The sequence below is a fragment of the Dermochelys coriacea genome, chromosome 3 (assembly GCF_009764565.3).
Source record: "Dermochelys coriacea isolate rDerCor1 chromosome 3, rDerCor1.pri.v4, whole genome shotgun sequence".
Lineage (NCBI taxonomy): Eukaryota > Metazoa > Chordata > Testudines > Dermochelyidae > Dermochelys > Dermochelys coriacea.
The window spans coordinates 59,876,514-59,899,190 of NC_050070.1; the positions used below are offsets into that span (position 1 = coordinate 59,876,514).

Below are 22,677 nucleotides of genomic sequence, written 5' to 3' on the forward strand. Positions count from 1 at the left end.
ATAAACCCATGTTGATTGGCATTAATTACATTACCCTCTTTTAATTCATTATTAATCAAGTCCCCTATCAGCTGCTTCATTATCTTACCTAGGACTGATGTCAGGTTAACAGGCCTATAATAACCTAGGTCATCCTGTTTATTCTTTTAAATACAGACACCAACTAATACCCCATCTTGTGCTTTATCTGTTAGGACATTGATCCATAAACATTGAAGGTCATTTTCTTTCAAGTTATCAGTTACTCAGAAACAGTAAAAGAGTAGCAGCCGTGTTAGTCTGTATTCGCAAAAGAAAAGGAGTACTTGTGGCACCTTAGAGACTAACAATTTATTAGCGCATAAGCTTTCGTGAGCTACAGCTCACTTCATCGGATGCATTTGGTGGAAAAAACAGAGGAGAGATTTATATACACACACACAGCATGAAGTTGACAGATTTCCTCTGCATCCGATGAAGTGAGCTGTAGCTCACGAAAGCTTATGCTCTAATAAATTTGTTAGTCTCTAAGGTGCCACAAATACTCCTTTTCTTTTTTCAGAAACAGTAAAACCACTTTTGACAGAGTGCATCTCTCCCTACCCTTTTGCCCACTTGATCCTTTCTAATTAGGTTATAACCATTGATTTTAACATTCCAACTGTGTGAGCCATCCCACCAGGTTTCAGTCTTATCAACTAGACCAAGTTTATGCTCATACATGAGCAAGTTCAGTTTTTCTTGCTTGTTACCCAGGCTCCATTGGTGCATAGGCCATTAAAAGAATTTCTTCTCATCATGTCCTTTGGTTCCTTGATTAATTTTGTTCTCAGCATCTCTTTTGTGCTGTGTTCTATCTTCCCTTTTTTTACCCTCCCCTTTTGCTATTAGTTTAACCCCCTCCTGACTACTCTAGCCAGCCTGTCCCCAAGCTGATTGGTCCCCCTTCTACTGGATCAAGGATCCAGGCCTAAATTCATATCAGTTTTTATATGTTTAATGTTTTTATCTTTACTTGCTTTGTGGGTCTGTTACAGTTAGGTCTGTAACTGCATAAATCATGGCCCTTGAACCACACCACCTTTTACCCCCATGTGGAGCACAGATTTAATCTGATAAGTAAAAGTGAACAGCTAAAAGCATTAAAATCCATTTTCAAAAATAACTAATTTTTTTCTCAAAACATATAGAATCAGAAAGAACTTATCAGGTTTCAGATATAGATTTTATTTCAGTTTAATCTAGAACTCTGAGTGTTTACACATTCTTAGGCCCCAATCCTGCAAACTGGGCGGATGCCTGTGTAGCATTCCATTAGGAATTCCTGCATGAGTAAGTGTTCTGATTGTAGGATCAGGGACCTTTATCAATATCCACAAAACCTCTCACAAACCACCTTGCCTTAAATAAAATCTCCTCCTCCAATGTCCTCTAACTTTCAAGGAAATCCTGCGAAACTAGAGAGAGGTCTTGCTGTATGACATGAAGGTCAACAAATGCATATCATATATAGAATCCCTTGACTCTCAAACAAATGTTTTCCCCACACATTTATCATGGTATGTTTGGCTGGCTGCTTGCTGTGGTTCTTTGATATAGAAAAGCCCATCACAGTATCCAAGACTAAGAGTCTCCCTTAAATATGTCTTGTGTAGTGGGCTTAAGAATTAAAACACTTTCCTTCATTTATTTGAGCTATTGCACTGTGCCAAAGTATAATGGAGCACATGAGGTATAACAGCATGAACTAAGGCTGAATAGAGTTTCACCTTTAACCCTGAGAGATTCTTTTGAAGAGTGGAATTAAATTCAGAGACTAAGCATTAAATGCCTTTTTAAAATTACTTTTTAATCTCTCCGTTTACACAAGAGGACTGAATAGGTCTAGTTTGCTCCCTACAAGATTTACAGGTAAGCACAACTTTTGCTTCTTAATCTCTACATTTAAGCTTTCACCAACATGAAGTAGTTTAAAACACTAAATTCCTGAACAAATTGCACTCACAATATTTGAGAAACCACATAAGACAAAAAACAGGAAAAGAAAAGGAGGCTGGGGGAGGGGAATCTCAAATTCCAGCCTAATTTAAAATTTGTGCTACATAGCTGGGTACAATCTTTTGCTACTATGAAGAGGAGAAACTGAGAAGCAAAAGATGGAATTGATTTAACTGTTTAATGACGTGCTAATAGACTACACATTGCTCTGATTTGTTGCTCTCTTTTGTCAGTGTTCTTAAGTGTCTGTAGCCATTGCCTGTAGCAAATGAGTATTTGATTATAAAATTTGCTGTAAACACTGCTTTGTATTCTTTCCAGGGACAGCCCCACCCTCTCCCTTGCTCTTTATCTTCAGTCCAAGTACATATGTAACAATAATAGCAAAGGCAGTATCTGCAACCTCCCCAGATTCACTAGCTATATTACAAATAACCTAAATGCTGCTACTAGTGCAAAGCAAAGCAAAACAAAACAAAGATTTCTCTGAATTTGTATTTACTTACAGATATCAAAATGCACATCATGTAGCTTGACAGGCTGCAAATTACTGTCCATAAAAAAAGCAAAGCAATGAAAACTTTTCATTATTAGGCTCCAGTGTTCTCCATGATCTTTTAGGTCACTTGTCTTTGCTATGTTTCTGGATAATTAGAACTCATTTTTTAGGTGCAAATCATAGAATCATAGAATCATAGAATATCAGGGTTGGAAGGGACCCCAGAAGGTCATCTAGTCCAACCCCCTGCTCAAAGCAGGACCAAGTCCCAGTTAAATCATCCCAGCCAGGGCTTTGTCAAGCCTGACCTTAAAAACCTCTAAGGAAGGAGATTCTACCACCTCCCTAGGTAACGCATTCCAGTGTTTCACCACCCTCTTAGTGAAAAAGTTTTTCCTAATATCCAATCTAAACCTCCCCCATTGCAACTTGAGACCATTACTCCTCGTTCTGTCATCTGCTACCATTGAGAACAGTCTAGAGCCATCCTCTTTGAAACCCCCTTTCAGGTAGTTGAAAGCAGCTATCAAATCCCCCCTCATTCTTCTCTTCTGCAGACTAAACAATCCCAGCTCCCTCAGCCTCTCCTCATAAGTCATGTGCTCTAGACCCCTAATCATTTTCGTTGCCCTTCGTTGTACTCTTTCCAATTTATCCACATCCTTCCTGTAGTGTGGGGCCCAAAACTGGACACAGTACTCCAGATGAGGCCTCACCAGTGTCGAATAGAGGGGAACGATCACGTCCCTCGATCTGCTCGCTATGCCCCTACTTATACAACCCAAAATGCCATTGGCCTTCTTGGCAACAAGGGCACACTGCTGACTCATATCCAGCTTCTCGTCCACTGTCACCCCTAGGTCCTTTTCCGCAGAACTGCTGCCGAGCCATTCGGTCCCTAGTCTGTAGCGGTGCATTGGATTCTTCCATCCTAAGTGCAGGACCCTGCATTTATCCTTATTGAACCTCATTAGATTTCTTTTGGCCCAATCCTCCAATTTGTCTAGGTCCTTCTGAATCCTATCCCTCCCCTCCAGCGTATCTACCACTCCTCCCAGTTTAGTATCATCCGCAAATTTGCTGAGAGTGCAATCCACACCATCCTCCAGATCATTTATGAAGATATTGAACAAAACGGGCCCCAGGACCGACCCCTGGGGCACTCCACTTGACACCGGCTGCCAACTAGACATGGAGCCATTGATCACTACCCGTTGAGCCCGACAATCTAGCCAGCTTTCTACCCACCTTATAGTGCATTCATCCAGCCCATACTTCCTTAACTTGCTGACAAGAATGCTGTGGGAGACCGTGTCAAAAGCTTTGCTAAAGTCAAGAAACAATACATCCACTGCTTTCCCTTCATCCACAGAACCAGTAATCTCATCATAAAAGGCGATTAGATTAGTCAGGCATGACCTTCCCTTGGTGAATCCATGCTGACTGTTCCTGATCACTTTCCTCTCCTCTAAGTGCTTCAGGATTGATTCTTTGAGGACCTGCTCCATGATTTTTCCAGGGACTGAGGTTAGGCTGACCGGCCTGTAGTTCCCAGGATCCTCCTTCTTCCCTTTTTTAAAGATGGGCACTACATTAGCCTTTTTCCAGTCATCCGGGACTTCCCCCGTTCGCCACGAGTTTTCAAAGATAATGGCCAAGGGCTCTGCAATCACAGCCGCCAATTCCTTCAGCAAATCTGTCTTCAAACTTCCACCTGTCCACATATCTTCCCATAGCTTAATAGATGTTAATTAATTCAATGGAACAAATTCCTGGTAGAGCATAAAAGAAGAACTCAGAAAAAAAGACTTTTTAATATACTGTTGAAAATATATTGAATTAGGTGGTTCCCTGTGCCTTTTGGGAAAAGTATACACTATATATATATATACACACACACCCCCACACCAAATCCTTGAAACTGAACCTTGTAGGAAAAGCCTAAATAAAAACCACAAGTTGGAATCTGTTCTGTTATATATTCTAGGCTATGCATTTTTATGTGGTATACGTCATACGCCCTAAAAAACTTCATTTGGTGATCTAAGCTGAACAACTGGCTTTGTTCACCTTTCCTTCTTATTTAAAACAGGTTGTTCCATGCAGCTGTTAAAAAAACCCAAAAACCTTGTTTTATTATTCCCCAGATAATTTCTAAATAAGTCATGCTGTCTGGGTTTAAGATTTTTCTTCTCTTTTTTTTTCAGTATGTAAATTTCACTACATTTTGACGTTGTTACCTTATGGAAGTATGATCCAAGAGCTAACCATAAATGTTTCTTTCTTTTTGACTTAAGAGAAATCATTCTTGCTTTCATGGAACTGCTATATGTTCTGATAATATTTCAAAAAGCTGATTTTGGAAGCAATGATATTACACACCTGAGTGGGAGATATTTACTAAAGAAACAAAACAAACATGATTTAACTTAAATCATAGATAAATCATAGATAAATGCAGAGAATCATAATAGTTGGTTTATGCGACTAATCCTTTTATCTGCCTATGAAGAAAGCCAGAGTCAGTGAGACTTCTCTGAGACTTCATCTTTAACGATGATTAAAGCTGAACATCATTCAGGACCTACCTAGACAGCAAGTTGTACTATGTCAGGGTTCTAATTGCTTTATGGCGTGGTTTGTTCTTGCCAGTATGGACAGGATTCAATCATGTTATAGAGCAATATCACGGTTCTTTAACAACAGGGGCCAAGTATATCCCTGGAGTAAGTGGCCTCAACTCTCAATGATTTCAGTGGGGTGTGTAGCTGCTAATGTCAGGGCTGTAGCATGGTTGCATGCTGCCCCCTATCTACCTGTCTAGACGCTCATGCCCACCTAATCATTGTAGTATCTTAGGGCTAGTCTAGACTAGACTCTAGCACTTCTGGTGAAGATGATGTATGCCAACGGGAGAGAGCTCTCCCGTTGGCATAATAAATCCACCTCCATGAGAGGTGGTAGCGCTGTTCACACTGGCACTTAGGTTGGTGTAACTATGTCACTCGGGGGGAAGGGGCTTATTCACACCCTTGAGCGACATAAGCTATACCGAAGCCAGTGGTACTGTATGCCTGGCCTAAGCAACTTCCATGTTGCTTCAGAGTACACTACTGATCCTCTCTTGCTCTAGTCAGGTTTCCTCCCTCCTTTTCCTCAACCCCATCTTCTTCTCCACCTCGTTTAGTTCTATCCCTTCTTCCTCCTTTTCTCCAGTTTTCTCTCCTCCCCTCCCCTATATCTTGCTGCCTTTATTTTCTAATTGTTTATGTAAAAACACTAAGTTGAGGCTGTGAAAAATGCTAAGTTTTATATTCTGCTCTGAAGGCCACGAGGTTAGAGATCATTTACAATGCAGAAGAATAAGAATCCATAGTCTTGGGCCAGCCATACACTGTCTTCCATTCTCAGAAGTTTGACCCTGGGGGGCATAAGTTTCATAGGTCTAGTGGAATGTATCTGTCATGGGAAATGACAGATGAGAGAAAAGTGGTTCCTTAGGTAGCTTGAACCTGTGTCATGCAGGGCTTTAGAGAGGAGAACTGAGATCTTGACCTTGACTTGGTGTCATAAAGGGAGCCAGTGTGGTAAACAGAATACCAGAGTGGCATGTTCTTTTGTTACTGAGTAGACTGATGGTAGCATGCTGGACCAATTACAAGCTTTTGTGGCTGGAACAGTCTTCCTTCCTCTTCTACCCAGCACCCTCTTTCTTTCTTCAAGGTCTTCCTTAAAAATAGGGGCTAGCACAAGGGGGACCTAGTCCATCACTGGGGTTCCTAGGCACAACCATAATACAAATAGTAAATCAGCATTATCAACAATTCTCACAGCCCCTCACTCCAGAACTGTAGTGTCCTATGTAGACTAAGTTCTTTAATTTCTTACCTACTTTTATAAAGCTCCATGAAACCACCCCAATGCTCCAACATCAGCCCTGTTTCCCTTCTTCCCTTCACCTCTAAACTCATCAACACTGAATGAACCATTTACAACTGTTGCCTTGAGTTTCTTTTGCCAAGCCAGTCATGGATCCCTTCTACTCTTTCTACTCAACTTAAACTGTTATCACAAAGGTCTCTAATAAGTCTTCACAGACAAATCTCAGGGCCTCTCACTCCATCCTCATCTTCCTTGACCTAACATCTCTTCACCATCTATCCTTCCTTCCATTCTTCCACTTGCACAAGCCTTACCACATTCTTCTCTCTGGGTACTTTATATCTAGCTCCTCTCGTTGTCCTTTCTTCCTTCACAAATCTTCCACTTGCAATCATTTCCCATGTTCACCTCCTCTTTGTTTCTGGTATCATCTGTCCTAAACTGATCATCCTTTTATTCCTACCATCCTTTCCTCTCAGACCCCTTCCTCTCCCCTGTTATGCTGGTTTTAATTCGGCTGACCTTGCTTCCAGCTGCTGTTCTTTCTCATAATGCCACCTAGAAGCAGCATGTATGAATCACAGGATGACTATGAGTTGCCAATGTGATGTGGCTGTGAAAAAGGCTAATGCAACCCTAAGATAAATCAGGCGAGGCATTTCCAGTAGAGATAGTGAAGTATTATTAACACTATACAAGGCATGGTGAGACCCAGAGGTGCTGACTTTCTGAGTTTGCGAGGGGTGCTCTGCCCCCACTCCACCCCTTCCCCCCTAAACTGCCCCCTGCCTCTTCCCACAGCTGAACCGGTGGGCGGGAGGGGGAGGATCTGATCCGTGGGGCTGTCGGTGGGTGCTAAACACCCACTATTTTTTTTCCAGTGGGTGCTCCAGGCCTGGAGAATCCACGGAGTCAGTGCCAATGGTGAGACCTCACCTGGAATACTGTGTTCAGTTCTGGTCTCTCGTGTTTAAGAAAGATGGATTCAAACTGGGACAGATGTAAAGAAGGGCTACTAGGATGATCAGAGGAATGAAGAACCTACCTTATGAGGAGAGACTTAAGGAACTTGGCTTGTTTAGCCTAACCAATGAAGAACGAGGGGAGATATGATTGCTTTCTATAAATACATTAGAGGGACAAACACTGGGGGGGGAGCGGGGGGAGAGAGGAGTTATTTAAGGTAAGGTGCCAATATAGGCACAAGAACAAATGGATGTCAACTGGCCATCCATAAATTTAGGCTTGAAATTAGACAAAAGTTTCCTGCCATCTGAGGAGTGAAGTTCTGGAACAGCCTTCCAAGGGGAGTAGTGGGGGTAAAAAAAACTAACTTGTTTTAAGACTGAGCTCGATAAGTTTATGGAAGGGATGGTATGATGAGATAGGCCATATACCACTGTAGGCAATCTGCAACTGCTATTTGCAAATATCTCCAATGGCTAGAAATGGAACACTAGATGGGAGGGCTCTGATTTACTTCAGAAAATTCTTTCCTAGGTGTCTGGCTGGTGGGTCTTGCCCGCATGCTAAGAGTCTAATTGATCGCCATATTTGAGGTCGGTAAGGAATTTTCCCCCAGATCAGATTGGCAGAGATCTCTGGGATGGGGATGGGGGTTTGCCTTCCTGTGCACTTTTGGGCAAGGGTCACTTACTGGTTTGAATTAGAGTAAATTGTGGATTTTCTGTAACTTGAAGTCTTTAAATCAAATATTGAGAACTTCCAGTAACTCAGCCAGAGGTTATGGGCCTATTGGAGGAGTGAGTGGATGAGGGTCTGTGGCAGGCAGGCAGGCCAGATGATCACGGTGAACCTGTTATGGGGCTGGTGAACAGGAACTCCTGAGTTCTAAACCTAATAATAATTGTCAGTCTCATCATTTCCTTTCATTTGATACATCAGTCTAGAAAGGCAAATAAAATGAGAGAGCAAAACACACAAAAATGTGAGCAAAACACAGCAGAAATTGCTGTTTTGTGCCAATTAATCCCAAAAGTCAGAGTGACAGAAGTTCTGGGAGAGGGATGGATCTGACTTTTCGGTGAACAGTGTAACAGAAAAGCTCTCCAAAGCAAAAGTTGAGACTCATGACTTAGGAAACCAGAGTAGCTCATGTAGCTGTGTACAATGGCATGAGAATGATCTAAGATTTAGGAGAAAAGTGAAAATCACCTGTGTGCAGAGAAGTAAGGCCAAAATAAATAAATAAATAATATAATATAATTTTCCTAATAGTAGAACAATTGCTAATGTGCAATTGGAGTGCAATTTCTTGGGTTGATCCCACCTTCACTGAAGTCATTAGTAACATTCCCATTGACTTCAATAGTCTAATATCAAGCCCTTCATTTTAGACATTATTTTTCTACTTTTTGAAATTGTTGTTTTACCTTTACACTTTAATCTTAGCCATTTATAATGTCATTTGCCTATACAATGAGTTTATATTAATTCTTTCAAAGATGTTTCTTAGGGTGCCATAACAGAAATTCTTAGCTTTATTTACTGAGGCTTTTTTTTTTAAGCAAACTTTCCAAAGAATGGCTTTCTACATAATTTAGCAAAAATGAATTTTCAAGAACTGTGCAACATAAATCAGCAGCTGCTTCTGACCCCAGGTGAGACTAATAGGTTTTAATAACTTCAAAACTGAGTAATCCTGACTGTCACCACAACCTAATATACCATGTCACAACTGTCAGTAGGAAAGATAGGAAAGGTATTTTCATTAATGTCCATTTCAGTATCTGTGGATTTTGCCTGGAATGCAAAAGAGCAAACACCTGTTCATTACATCAAACCTGCCCCACAAAGTCTCTAGTACTTTCTGTCCCCTTATTTTTTCAGTGTAATGAAGCTAGAAAGAGTAGGTTACATGGATAAAATGTGTATTTGTATCTACAGCCAGTTTTTCTACAGCTTCTTTGCTAAAATTAGTAAACTTCCCAAGTGATAGCTATCTTCTGTGTCTGTGCTAGCATGTTTCAGAGTAGCAGCCATCTTAGTCTGTATTCGCAAAAGAAAAGGAGTACTTGTGGCACCTTAGAGACTAACAAATTTATTTGAGCATAAGCTTTCGTGAGCTACAGCTCACTGCTAGCATGTTTATAGGTGACTGCAGAAGAAAATGGCTTCTCTGTACTTTCATCTGTATTTTATGTTATTTCTAGTGTGTAGAAATAGAGAGACAATAGAGAAAGAGACAAATTTTGCCTTCACATACACAACTCCTCTTGACTTCCATACGTACAGACACTGGAAGTGTTGAGAGAACTTCTCCCCCACAACTTCGTACTATCCTGTTTGTCTTTCATTGGATAGCTGCAAGGTTCATGCATCTTCACCCACATCCCACTCCAATTTTGCATCTGTTTGCCCAACCGTTGACTACTACAAATTTAATTGCCTTGTATATTACTATTGTTTTGATACGTATACAGTGCCATAAGTATGAATGGTGTAAAGTCCCTTTCCTGAAAAGCTAAGAACCTAAAATTACCAGTTCATCTGCAATGTACAACACTGACTGACTGTTGTTATAAAAATAAATATACAGTATTTGGCTACAGAAATGCTCTAAAATTTATATGGTCACAAGTGGAACAAATATGGTCTGCAAGTTATTTTGCTACAGAGCTAACTTTTATTCAGAGACTAAAAGTACAAACTGCAAGTAGGAAACAGCTTATTTATATACTTTTAAAAAGTTATTATTCAGATTCTGATTGGACTTACACCAGTATAAATCTTGGGTAGCTCCAACGTCATCAAAGGAGTAGCACCAATGTAAACTTGTGTATGTGAGACCACTAACCACACCAATACATTTATGGATTAATTGTGCACTCAGGTCTAAATTACAACTTCCTGCATTAGCCTGAGGCAAGGAGCTCAGATGCCACTGTAATGGACACAAAATGGTTCAGGGGTCCTTGGCCTGCCGGGTAGGGGGCAGCTATTTATCGAAACTGTTTGAAAGATATACTCATAGTGGAGGCCTATTGCTAACTTTTGGCTATAGAGAACAGATTGAAAATATTTTAAGGTCTTTTCAAGACACCACTTGAACTGGTATGCAATACCACCATTTTTCTTATAGTTCCATCAGTTTCTGCAAGGTTTTTGAATGCAAAATTAAGACTAACATGCTCAAACTGCAGAGCCTAAAGTCAGAGACACACAGTCTTTTATTGGACCAACTTCTGTTGGTGAGAGAGACAAGCTTTTGACTTTACACACAGCTCTTCTTCAGGTCCTAACACCTAAATTCTTAATGCACCCCATTAATAAGTGGTGCATAAGTAATATGTTAGCAGTGCTGAGCACCTGCCACTTCCATTGAAACTGTGCTTCTAGCCTGTCTGTTTGAGAAGAAAACTTTCTAACTGTGACCCTGATTCAGCTACGGTTTCCTATGGCTGTAGACAGCGTGAAAACATGAGTAGTAGAGCTGTTAACGAACAGATTTGTTTCAATTATGTGGTAACCATGAAAGACACCTTTGCCAATTTTAATGTCAATATTGCTAGTTATTTCACTCTGCGTGGAGCTTGAGATTGTGAGTGGAGCTTGAGTAGAGTAACTTCTCCCCCCACCCCCACTTGACCCATTGAGTATTTAGAGTGATGGGTCTGCAGATGCAGTAAACTTGTTCAGAAATAATGCTATAGATCTCTTCTGCATAATAATTTTCTCTGAAGGCCTGTAAAGCTGATTCTGACTTAGAAATAATCTGCAGTTGGAAGAGTAGCTGAAATACCACATGATGCTATTTTATGTGCTCCCAGTAGTGACTATAAGATCGGACAGTTTTAGGGATTTGGTAGGGATTTGGATTACCCCAAACTCATGGCAAATAGCACATCATGTTAGCCTCACAATATTTCCTCATTGTTTTTGTACAGCTAGATGTAGCTATATGTTTTCTCATTATTTTAACATTTGTGGAACAGTCCTGTTTAAATCTGAGATCAGGATCACAAGCTTTACAACTCAGCTAAAATACACGCTGAATACACTGAAACTGTAAAATAGAACTTGAAGAATGGATGACCTCAGGATCTTTTGATTTACTTAACTGTTTGGTTTCAGAGTAGCAGCAATGTTAGTCTGTATTCGCAAAAAGAAAAGGAGAACTTGTGGCATCTTAGAAACTAACAAATTTATTTGAGCATGAGCTTTCATGAGCTATAGCTCACTTCATTGGATAATAAATTTGTTAGTCTCTAAAGTGCCACAAGTACTCCTTTTCTTTTAACTGTTTGGAATTTGTTATTGTCCAATGTTTTCATAATAGACTGTCATTAAACTTGAACAACTTAATCTGCAATCCTAAAATTTTATCATATCAAGAGAAAAACTAATCTTTCTGAAGTATATAGATACTGATGTCAAGCTAAAGGAATGGGATGAAAGCCGTTTAATGATTGTAAAACTGTTGCCTTTGTCATTGTCAGTTTTTTAATTAATTAACACAAAATTCAGTTTATAGGTGCAATTACTGAAAAGTCAAAATAGACTGACTCAGTGAGTTACTGTTGCCAATAACGTAATGATAAGATGAGTAACCGTGGGCCATGCTGTGGATTCCTACCTACTGTGCTGGCTTTTCCTTCAGGCTCATAATTTAGAAAGCAGGTCAGAAAAACAAATAAATGAGAAAACTCAAAGTCAGAATAAGAAAATGGCTGAGAAGTCTTGGATGGATATACGCAACTCTCATCCGTGAAAGTTTCCAGAATTTAAAAGAAAAAACATGTTATATAATTAAGGGCCAAATTCTGTGCTATTTTATACTCTCCGGAGCCCTTCTGAAGCCACTGCATGGCATTACACTAAGAATTTGGCCTAAATGTTAAGTCCGAGAGATTAATTAACAGTGAACATTTCAAAATGACCTATGTTTGGTTAGACTATGCTGTAGATCGGTCACTGGCTGATTGATACTGTGGCCTTTTCTTCATTTTACTAATGCTCTAAAAATCAAAAGAATCTACAGGTCTGAAGGGGACCACGGGTAGAATCTTTACAACAATCTCAGAATTCTATCTCCTACTAGTACCCCCCTGGCTATTTCGGGTATATTTAAATAAATGAAACAACTGAAAATGTTTAATAAAGAAAGGGCTTGGTGCTGGCTTCTCATGGGATAAGGGAGAGGAGAAACTTTAATAACAAAAGCAGGGGAAAAAAAAGGACTTTGAAATCTGCTAACATCAATACTCCCATTTTTGTTTCAAGAAGGTTGTGCTTTTTATTACTTGCAGATCAGTTTTCTTTGCAGGTGATGTGGGCCCAGCATTACATCACCAGAAGAGCAGCCAGGAGTATCTTGATGCCAGGATGACTAAAGCAGAGAGGAATGTATTATCACAGACCGCTGAGAAACTTGCCAATACATTCCTTGCTGGGGGTGCTGCTCTGGGGGAGGAGGAGAGGAGACAATTTTGCATGAAGGGTGAAAGAAAACTTTGTAGAAGAATGATTGGGGTCAGAATCCTGCTGTCTCCTCTGCACAGATCTAATTATGGTCATGTACTTCAAAAAGAGGGTTTAACTAAAGCCAGATTTAGCTGGGCATTGCTTAAGAAATACAGCATGAATTCTCAACCCTGCCTTGGAGGAAAATGCTAAATGCTTCTCTGTACTTGGAACATTGTCCCATTAGTTGCAGAGTGCAATTTGAGGCTACAATGAGAAATGCAAACAGCCAATTCAAATCTTTATCACTGTAATGAAGTCTAGCATAAATATGTGTGTGTGTGTGTGTAATTTATATATCCATACATACATTGGTTCTGTCAGGCTGAAATATTGGTGTTCTATATTGACAGATAGGAAAGACATGGTATGTGTTGTGCTATAAATGTTTTATCAGCCTGGCTTTGGGATGGTATTCCCAAGTGTCAAAGCCATGAGTGAGTTACACAGATCATCCCAACTACATTCCAGTAAAACCCACATGCCATCCCACTCCATCATGTATTCTGTAAAATATATGCCATGTATATTACAGAAAAAGCTATTTTAGGAATGTTTTAGAGGGCTTTCAGGGGTATTTCTTGTATTCTTCTGCAAGACTATGGGCTTGGGCCTGATCCTGAATCATTAACATCAGTGCCACTGACTTGAATAAGAGAAGAAATGCCCTTATGAGTCCAACCAAACCAGGATTAGAGGGAGATAAAATTCAAACCAATAAATTTAAACACTTCCACCACTGATGCAAAATAGCTTTTCTAGGACTAAAATTGTCAGGGTTTAAGTCTGATCTCTCAGGCCTCTCCAGGACTTGTAGCAAGAGAAGTTTCACTGGGGATCTCTCCATTCCATTGTGCCTATTTCTAGCCCTGCAGGATCACTAGATAACAGACTTTAAAGTTTCAGAGTAGCAGCCATGTTAGTGTGTATCCGCAAAAAGAACAGGAGTACTTGTGGCACCTTAGAGACTAACAAATTTATTAGAGCATAAGCTTTTGTGGGCTACAGCCCGCTTCCTCAGATGCATAGAATGGAACATACAGTAAGATATATATAGCTATAGATATAGATATAGATATACACACACACATACAGAGAAGTGGAAGTTGCCATACAAATTAAGGTAAGCTAGTATTAGCAGGAGAAAAAAATGTTTGTAGTGATAATCAAGATGGCCCATTTAGGTAGTTGACAAGAAGGTGTGAGGATACTTAACATAGGGAAATAGATACAATATGTGTAATGATCCAGCCACTCCCAGTCTCCATTCAAACCCAAGTTAATGATATCTAGTTTGCATATTAATTCAAACTCAGCAGTTTCTCCTTGGAGTCTGTTTTTCAAACTTTTCTGTTACAAAATTGCCACCCTTAAATCTTTTACTGAGTGGCCAGAAAGGTTGCAGTGTTCTCCTACCCATTTATGAATGTTATGATTTCTGATGTCAGATTTGTTTCCATTTATTCTTTGCATAGAGACTGTCCAGTTTGGCCAATGTACGTGCCAGCAATGCCCCTCCATATACATTGGCCAAACCGGACAGTCTCTATGCAAAAGAATAAATGGACACAAATCTGTCAAGCCGGGCCTTAAAAAACCTCTAAGGATGGAGATTCCACCACCTCTGTAGGTAACCCATTACAGTGCTTCACCACCCTCCTAGTGTTTCACCAGATCCAAACCCTTTTATACTCTGGAGTAATTCAGATCTTAATCCAAACATGTTAGCTCAGATTCATTTCTGCAAAATGAATCTGAACACCACCACCTGATACAAATCCCTCTGAGCTGTACAGATTCAGATCTGAACCTGAACATTCAGGCTCAGGCCCATCTCTAAAGCCAATCTATTGTCTAGTTTTAAACAACAATATCCAGCATTGTAGTATCTCAATTCTCAGGCCCAGATCAAAGGCATTTAGGTACCTAATTCTTATTTGAAATCAATGGAGTTAGTTGCCTAAATATCTTGAGGATCTAGGTCTCAGAGCCTCCCAAATGATTAAAAATCAAGAATATAAACAGCCAGTGGCCTAATTTATTTTCTCTATGGGCCTCAAGATAGTTGGGGTAAATTTTTTGTTTGTGTGGGTTTTCTTCCATCTCTCTCAGCTACCTCTCCTATTACTCCCTTTCTTGTTCTTACTTCTTGTCTTCAGCTCTTTCTCTTCCATGATGTTGTTAGTTGTGACTGTATGGAAACCAAGTCAAAGGAGTGAGTTTTACCTTTCATTCTGAAGGCTCTGAGAATTGCAGTTGAGCTCATCTCGACTGCTAATGCTTTCCAAAGGCTTGCTCCTCTTGCCAAGGAAACCTTGTCTCCTCCTCTCATGGGTTTTACCTGTGAGATTGACAACTTCATAGGTCCAGTGGAGAACTTCCACTGAGGGAGATTGCACAATGGAATCAGGCATTCTCTGTGACTGTGTCTATTTTTGAGGACTGCATTGTCGCAACCCGCAGCATTGTGACTGAATCAGTGAGAGTCTGCAATGGTGCAATGCTTCCACCCTAGCCATCCTGCTTTAGGTGTACACAGCACTCCCTGCAAGCATTGCATGTTCTGGGTTTTGTTTCACTCATCCCATAATGCCTACAGCTGGGGGCCATGGTCACACCTGTAGATCGTAACCAATCACCCCTGAACCACTGCCAGACTGACTCTGGAGTGGACCTAGAGGCACAAGCTGTATTATGAGAAGCATCACTGCCTATGAGTGATGATGCCTGCAGACGTGAGGGACTGGACTGTATTCATTTCATTCATTTATTCAGTAGTATTTTTCATTTCAGTTTTGCCATTAATGTTTTTTCAGTTCTTATTTTCCTGGTCTTTTGCTTTCATTTGTAGCTGAACTAATGGCTTTCTTCTCTCCTGAGTGGAGAAAGGGGAGTGATCCAAGCCAGGATCTGAAGAGAGGCCATCTCTATAGGATACCCTCCATTTAGCACATCTAGTTTCTCCTGCTCCCTGCACAATGCAGTAGGACTTCCAGGTTACGAACCATTCCTTGGGGGGACAGTGAGGCAATGAATGGGTGCTGAGGCACCATGGGGAATTACAAGATAGTAATGGGATTCGGTGACAGCAATAGCCTTACTCTGCATTTTAGCTAATGACCCTTTCTATGTTCAATCTCAGGAGTGTGGGAGACACTGAGGCAGTGGATGGACAGCAGTGGCACTCCCCCAGTAGAGTGCACTGAAGGGTGTGCCCGCATTTGTCTGTTAATTGATCTTTGATTTTTGTCTTTTGTTTTCCAAGTGAATCTCCATGGGACCAAAGAAAGAGTTTAAAGTTTGTAATAAGTTGTAGTTTTTGTTATATTTTTATATCTTCTTTGCTATCTAAGGGTTGGGACTAAGCAGAGCTGAGGGCAACAAGCATTCCCTCTTGGCCTTGCCCTGAGGAGAGGTTTGTGGGTGAATGAACAGAGCCAAGAACTGCCTCAGCTGCTCTCATGCTTGCATGCAGCCAGCTTGACAGGTGATGGAGTCAGTGCTCTCAGCTGTCAAAGCTGTGACTGAAGGATAGGGAGGATCATTGTGGGACTGTGCTGAAAGGATCAGTTGCAGCTGCTACACCAGCCCTTCCTTTTCTACAGTGGCCAATTCTATCCAAGACCCCATCCCAACTCCACCCAGACCCAGCCATTCCTGGATCTTCACCAATCCCCAAGACCCAGCCATTCCTGTTCCCTCTGGACCCCACTTACCACTGATGTCTTTGAAAAGTGGCCCAGTGGCTTTCAGCCCTCTCCTTTCTTCCCAGGCTCTCTAGGGGCCTTAGATTGCTGTTCTCCTCCCACACTGGGACTTTAGGGGAGTTGAGGTGCCAGGCACAGGTTACTGCTCTTCCCACCTATTGAATTTTCTGTAGATAGTACTAGGCATTCTCCCCCAAGCCTTGGGCTGGAGGGATTGCCAGTCTGCTCACTGCTGTGGCATATACAATATACAGAAATATTTGCAACTATACAAAGACTTCAGCCATGATTTAGCTGGAGGGATGACTGTCCCCTTTCTGGACACAGGAAAGGGGCCTCCTAGCATCCCATCTCCCCAAAAACTTCATGAATGAGGAAGAGTTGGCCCTTACCCGGCACCTCATCTCCACAGAAGGCCCAGTGTGCTGTGAGTGGCCATCTTGTACTACTCACCCTATTAACCCTGACAAGGTGGGAGGGGAATGAAGACTACCCCACTTCCCTACCCAAAGCCACCAAGTACGAGTGAGGAAGAAGAGATGAGTGACAGGGTGCTAACCATGAATGCGAAGGCAAGACAATACCACAGGGCTATGGAGCTTGGTTAGCCTAAAGGCTTTGCAGTAGGAGAGAACAACAGAGGAGACTAAATAGAAGGTAAGGAGACTGTCAGGGAAGTGGCTTGGGAATAGGCCTGGATCTAGCTAATGTGTATGCTAGGCCTCAGTGGGTGGGAGGAAAGAAGAGTGCCAATGAAAGTGCAAGGCCTGGATAGTTGGCTGATGGAATGGTATCACCTGTACCTAACAGATACTGGCGAATTTAGCAGGCCACCAGGCGTCCTCCTGAAAGACAGCACAGACTGCAAACAGGATTAATTATATCTAATAATATATCTCATTGATGGAGATATTGAACAAGAACAGACAAGTAGTAAACTTTGCTAAACAGTAGAGGATAGAGAAGTACAGAACTGAAAAAGAGAATGAGGGTGGAGAAAATGGTGATAGAAGTGAGTAAGGGTAGAAAGATAGAATTGTGGTTAAGTTACAGGACTAGAAACAAGATATGTGGTTTGTATTCCAATCTTTATAAAAACAAACTATAGAGATATTTACAAAACACAAGGCCACCCTTTCTCTAGGGGCATCTTCTTTTGGAACTTCTGATTTCAACTCTTCCTAGTGTAGGGGTGCCTTCTTATAAGATTTTTTTCCCAGCATGCCTTTCTGGAGCTGGCTTTTTAAATTTGGTGAAGTCAAACAGCTACAGCCTTGGGGATCATTTTGTGACTGATTGCTGCTTGCTACAATTGCCTCTTCTTGATGGGTATGTTTATATGCTCCTGTTATGTTTTCCACCCAGTGCTTTGACAGTTTTTGATTGAATACCTAAACTATATAAGTATTATAGCATTATAAATATTATAAATGAGGATTGGGAAGATGTAAGAACAACGAGCCCTCTGATTGTTCTTAGAGAGCTCCAACCTTTAGCTTGGGCAAAGTGGTATGGGGCATGTGGTCTCTGAAAGGCAGCCTATAAAGTTATGAAAAGTTTAAGTTCTTTGAAGAGGGAAAGAGACATATAACTTCTAAGCATTATCATCGTTATGCCTGACTTGTAAGAAATGGACCTTCTACAGGATTGTTCTTTCTCTAGGTGTCCACTCTCCATTACCACTGCAGATACTGCATGTATAATGGGGTGAACAACAGTTTAACCTCAGCTCAGCTTCTGCTTTCCCTTGCACAAGGGGGACTGGATATTTGTTCAGTTCCGAGCACAGTGGGGCCTGGGCCTCAGAGAAATGCCATAATATGAATAATATAGATGATGCTGATGGTAAAATAAGAATGGCTAAGGGAAGAGAGAAGGGAAAATGCCTTTGGAAGGGTTGGCTCCCCATCCAGTGTCTTAGACTGGATTGAACCTTGAGCTGGAGATGGGTTTTTCTTATCTCAACTTATTTTATTTCCTGTTACAAACCTGTCTCTTGATGAAAAGACCTTGCTGACAGTTTCTGTGGGATTTTGTGATGAGTCATCTCACTAGTTATCTTTCTCTCTGAATTTGTCTTTCTAAAGATATACTTTCGTGTTTAAAAAATATATGAAATAAGCTATTTGAACTCAGATTAGTCTGGATCCTGAATTCCTTGTGCACTCCGATCCTAAAGGATCTGTCCCCTGAGGGTAAGAGTTGAGACCATTTAAGTCTAAATTAATGAACAATTTCCACATCTCATTCATAATGCCACTATATAAAGCCACGGTACACACATGCCTTGAATACTGCATGCAGTTCTGATCACCCCATCTCAAAAAAGATATATTAGAAATGGAAAAAGTACAGAGGAGGGCAACACAAATAATTAGGGATATAGAACAGCTTCTGTATGAGGAGAGATTAAAAAGACTGGGATTGTTCAGCTTGGAAGAGAGACAGCAAAAGGAAGAATAAGTGAATAAGGCAAAAGCGAACAAGGAAGTGTTATTTACCTTTCACATAACACAAATACCAGGAGTCATCCAAAGTAATTAATAAGTAGCAAGTTTAAAAAACTAAAAGGAAGTATTACTTTACACAATGCACAGTCAATCTGTGGAATTTATTGCTTGGGATGTTATGAAGGCCAAATGTATAACTGGGTTCAATAAAGAGCTAGATAAGTTCACGGAGGATAGGTCCATCAATGACTATTAGCCAAGATGGTCAGGGATACAGACCCAAACTCTGAGTGTCCCGAGCCTCTGACTGTCAGATGCTGGCACTGGATGACAGGGGTTGGGTCACTTGATAATTGCTCTGTTCTGTTCATTGCCTTTGAATTATCTGGCATTGGCCACTGTCAGAAAGACAGGATACTAGGCTACATGGGCCATTGGTCTCATCCAGTATGGCCGTTTTTATGCTATCCGATTTCTCTTGTCACTCAACAGAAATCAAAGGGGCTTCAACAGGTGCAATTCTTGCCCCACATCTATTTGTCCTGGTGACTGAGGCAAATGGCCTTGGCTGGGGTTCTCAAACTGGGGGTCAGGACCCCTCAGGGGGTCGCGAGGTTATTACATAGGGGGTCGCGAGCTGTCAACCTCCACTCCAAACCCCACTTTGCCTCCAGCATTTATAATGGTGTTAAATATATTTAAAGTGTTTTTAATTTATAAGGGGGGTCACACTCAGGGGCTTTCTATGTGAAAGGGGTCACCAGTACAAAAGTTTGAGAACCACTGGTTTTGGCTATTCCCAAAGGATCTGCTTTCAATATATATTTAAATTCAGAATTTTCTTTTTATTGCTGTTTTTGCACTATTCATGGAGTTTATAAAAGGAGGCACATAATGGAGCAGAGAGACTGAGAGAATGCACATAGAGATGGGACTGGATGTAGAGGATTAGTAACAGGAGACAGAACTCAACTCCAGATCACCAAAGAAAACATCATAAGCCAGTGATGACCAAGAGTTATCATTTTAGGGCTGTTTAGTGGCCCATATGAACTGAGCCGGTGATCTCAATTAAATCGGCAGTGATAATACAGTACACATAATAAATACCTCTCATCCTTGAAGGTGCTTTTCTAGGTTAGGGATAAAGTGAGGTTGCAGGGAAACTCTCACTGGCACTTTCAAACCATCCCTGATTGGTGGATTAAAAAATGGGCTTTAATCTCCAGGGTTGGTAGTGCTGCCAACTCTTATAATTTGATTGTGAGTCTCAGGATATTAGTTGTTTATCTTAAAGTCCCAGCTCCTTTAGTCATGTGACTATGTAAGACTCTCAGCTTTTTTTTTTTTTTTTAGTATCTTTCTAGCCCTTATGGCTGTGGAGAAATTATTGAAAATAGGAATGCTAACAGATCAAACTCAAAAGACAAATTTAAAAAGTCCCAGAAATTATTTATTGAAATCTCATAATTTTAAAGCCAATCTCATGATTCTGAGGGGCCCGAGTCATGATTTGTGAACATTTGGGGTTGGCAATGCTGCTGACAAACCAACAGAATTGTTTAGGGTTGCTCAGTCTGATTGATCTGAAATGCTCCCATGCTAATAGAAATTTGTGTTTGTTACACTTTTTAGACCACACTTCAGTGCTTTTGCAGTAGTCACTTTATAAGCTGATCAAATATATGAGAAATAATGTTGGCAAAATCAATGTGTAAAAAGGCTGATTTTGGAGATGTCAGTAATTCACTCTTTTTGCCTTATCTAAAAGAAATATTTTATACCTATTCTGTCAGGACAACACTCACCAATACTGCCTATCAGGAGAGAGAGTTCAAGGTGCAAAACTGCATTATTTGGACAACACAAATTCATTGCTGGGATGGTGAGATGGCAATAACTGCCAGATTAAAGGGAATGAGCTGGGTGATTTGTAGAAAGTAAATCAGAGAAGATAATACTGCAACACTCTTATAATCATTTGTTATCATAATATGTACTTCTATAGTGCTAAAGGCCTGATCCAAAGATCATTAAAGACAATCGGTAGCTTTCAATTAACTTCAATGGGCTTTGGATCAAACCCTTGTTTGTTGTAGTCTCTGGGCATACATATGTATCCCTACATACATGAATACTCAGCATATATAAAAATAATTTATATACAAGCACCAAAGGTGATAATTGTCATACTCCTTAACTGGAAAAACAAGCCAACATAATTCTTGATATGCTGTGAAGGTGACAACATTTCACATTATTGGGTAAAATGCAGCAGAGTTGTGCTCTTTGAAGTTTGTCAATCAGCTCAGCAATGCAGCCAAGACATACAGACTTAGTAGCTTCATGTATCATCTACAAAAAGATGGTCTTGAACCTCGCTGAGGAAACAGGTACAAATAATTTACTCAGTGAATCTCGCATCTTTCTTTCTGGGAATGTCTGCACGAGTCTGCGGTAGCAGATGGGCAGGACTAGGCAATTTTTAGAAAACATTTCCTTCCTGGGACACACACACCTTGCCTGAAGCTTCACTTTTCAATCAATTGTGAATTCACAGCCCTGGATGTGAAGAGTGCAATCAACTTCTTCTCACTTCCATGCCAAGGCTCTAGAATGTGGGTTGAAACCATGTCCTCCTGCTGTGCTAAACAGTGTTCCATTCCATAAGAAGCCTACCACCTTGGGTTCAGCATGCCAGATTAAAATTCAGTCAATGTAAATAAAATTGGATCACTTAAAAGTTTCCAGAAGATGAACCCAAATTGGGCACTGGTGTGGCCAAAGGAAATTCATTTTAAAATTCAAGTGCATACTCACAGAAATGTCTGGCGAGATCTCCCAGCTCTGGACCTGAACAACGTTTAGTACAATGCGATCACGGTGACATTTTACAAATAGTTCGCATGGGCAACAGATGTATCATATAAAAAAAATTTCACTTCTTAACTGAGGAAGTGTCAGGATGTTGAGGATATGCTACATAGTAACTCTAGTGCTCACCTTCACGCTCCTGCTCCAAGAGGTTGGTAAAGTCATCACTTTTGTTCATGTAATCTGTATGTTTATGCTTCTCGTTTTCCAGCTCATAAACTGTGCGCCGATGGCACTTCTCGGCCAAGAGGAGCTGTTCCAACATGCGGTCGATACGTCCTCTTTCTGCTTTTCTTCCAGTCTGTCCAGCTGGATTGTTGAAAAGGAGAATGGACTGTTTGAAAGGTCTCATTAACTGACATTGGCTGATCAACTAACCGAAGAAACTGTATTTAGTAATACCAGTTCAGTAATTTTATGTCTTGGGTTTACAAAAAAGCAGCGGCTAGGAACCAGAATAATTGTTCTGTGAAAAGAATGATTTCTTTATACAGTATATTTATATTAAACATTGCATAGCTCCCAGATATATGAAGAACAGAATGTGACACCATTTTATAATACTGAATGCTTCCTGCAACATGGTGCTGAGCACCTTCAACTCCTACCAACTGGAAGAGGAAATGAGGGTGTTCAGTGCCTCCAGGGAGGCAGGTCTGAGACAGTGATCTTTTAAGAACCTGAACAGACAAGGTGTTCAGCCTCTCCTGTCTGATAATGTGTTCTCAGGCCTATTGAAGTCAATGGCAGTTGAGCACACCCATCAGAACAAACGAGGGTGGACTCTATGTACAAATTAAGATGC

General features: G+C 40.7%; 1 protein-coding gene across 1 annotated transcript in view; it reads right to left on the reverse strand.

The window, feature by feature from the left end:
• FILIP1 (filamin A interacting protein 1) overlaps positions 1 to 22,677 on the reverse strand; it is a 158,871-nt gene that overhangs the window by 39,980 nt on the left and 96,214 nt on the right. The window contains 2 exon segments of the mRNA XM_043510526.1: positions 22,003 to 22,140; positions 22,143 to 22,181. Coding sequence (XP_043366461.1) covers positions 22,003 to 22,140; positions 22,143 to 22,181 — 177 coding nt within the window.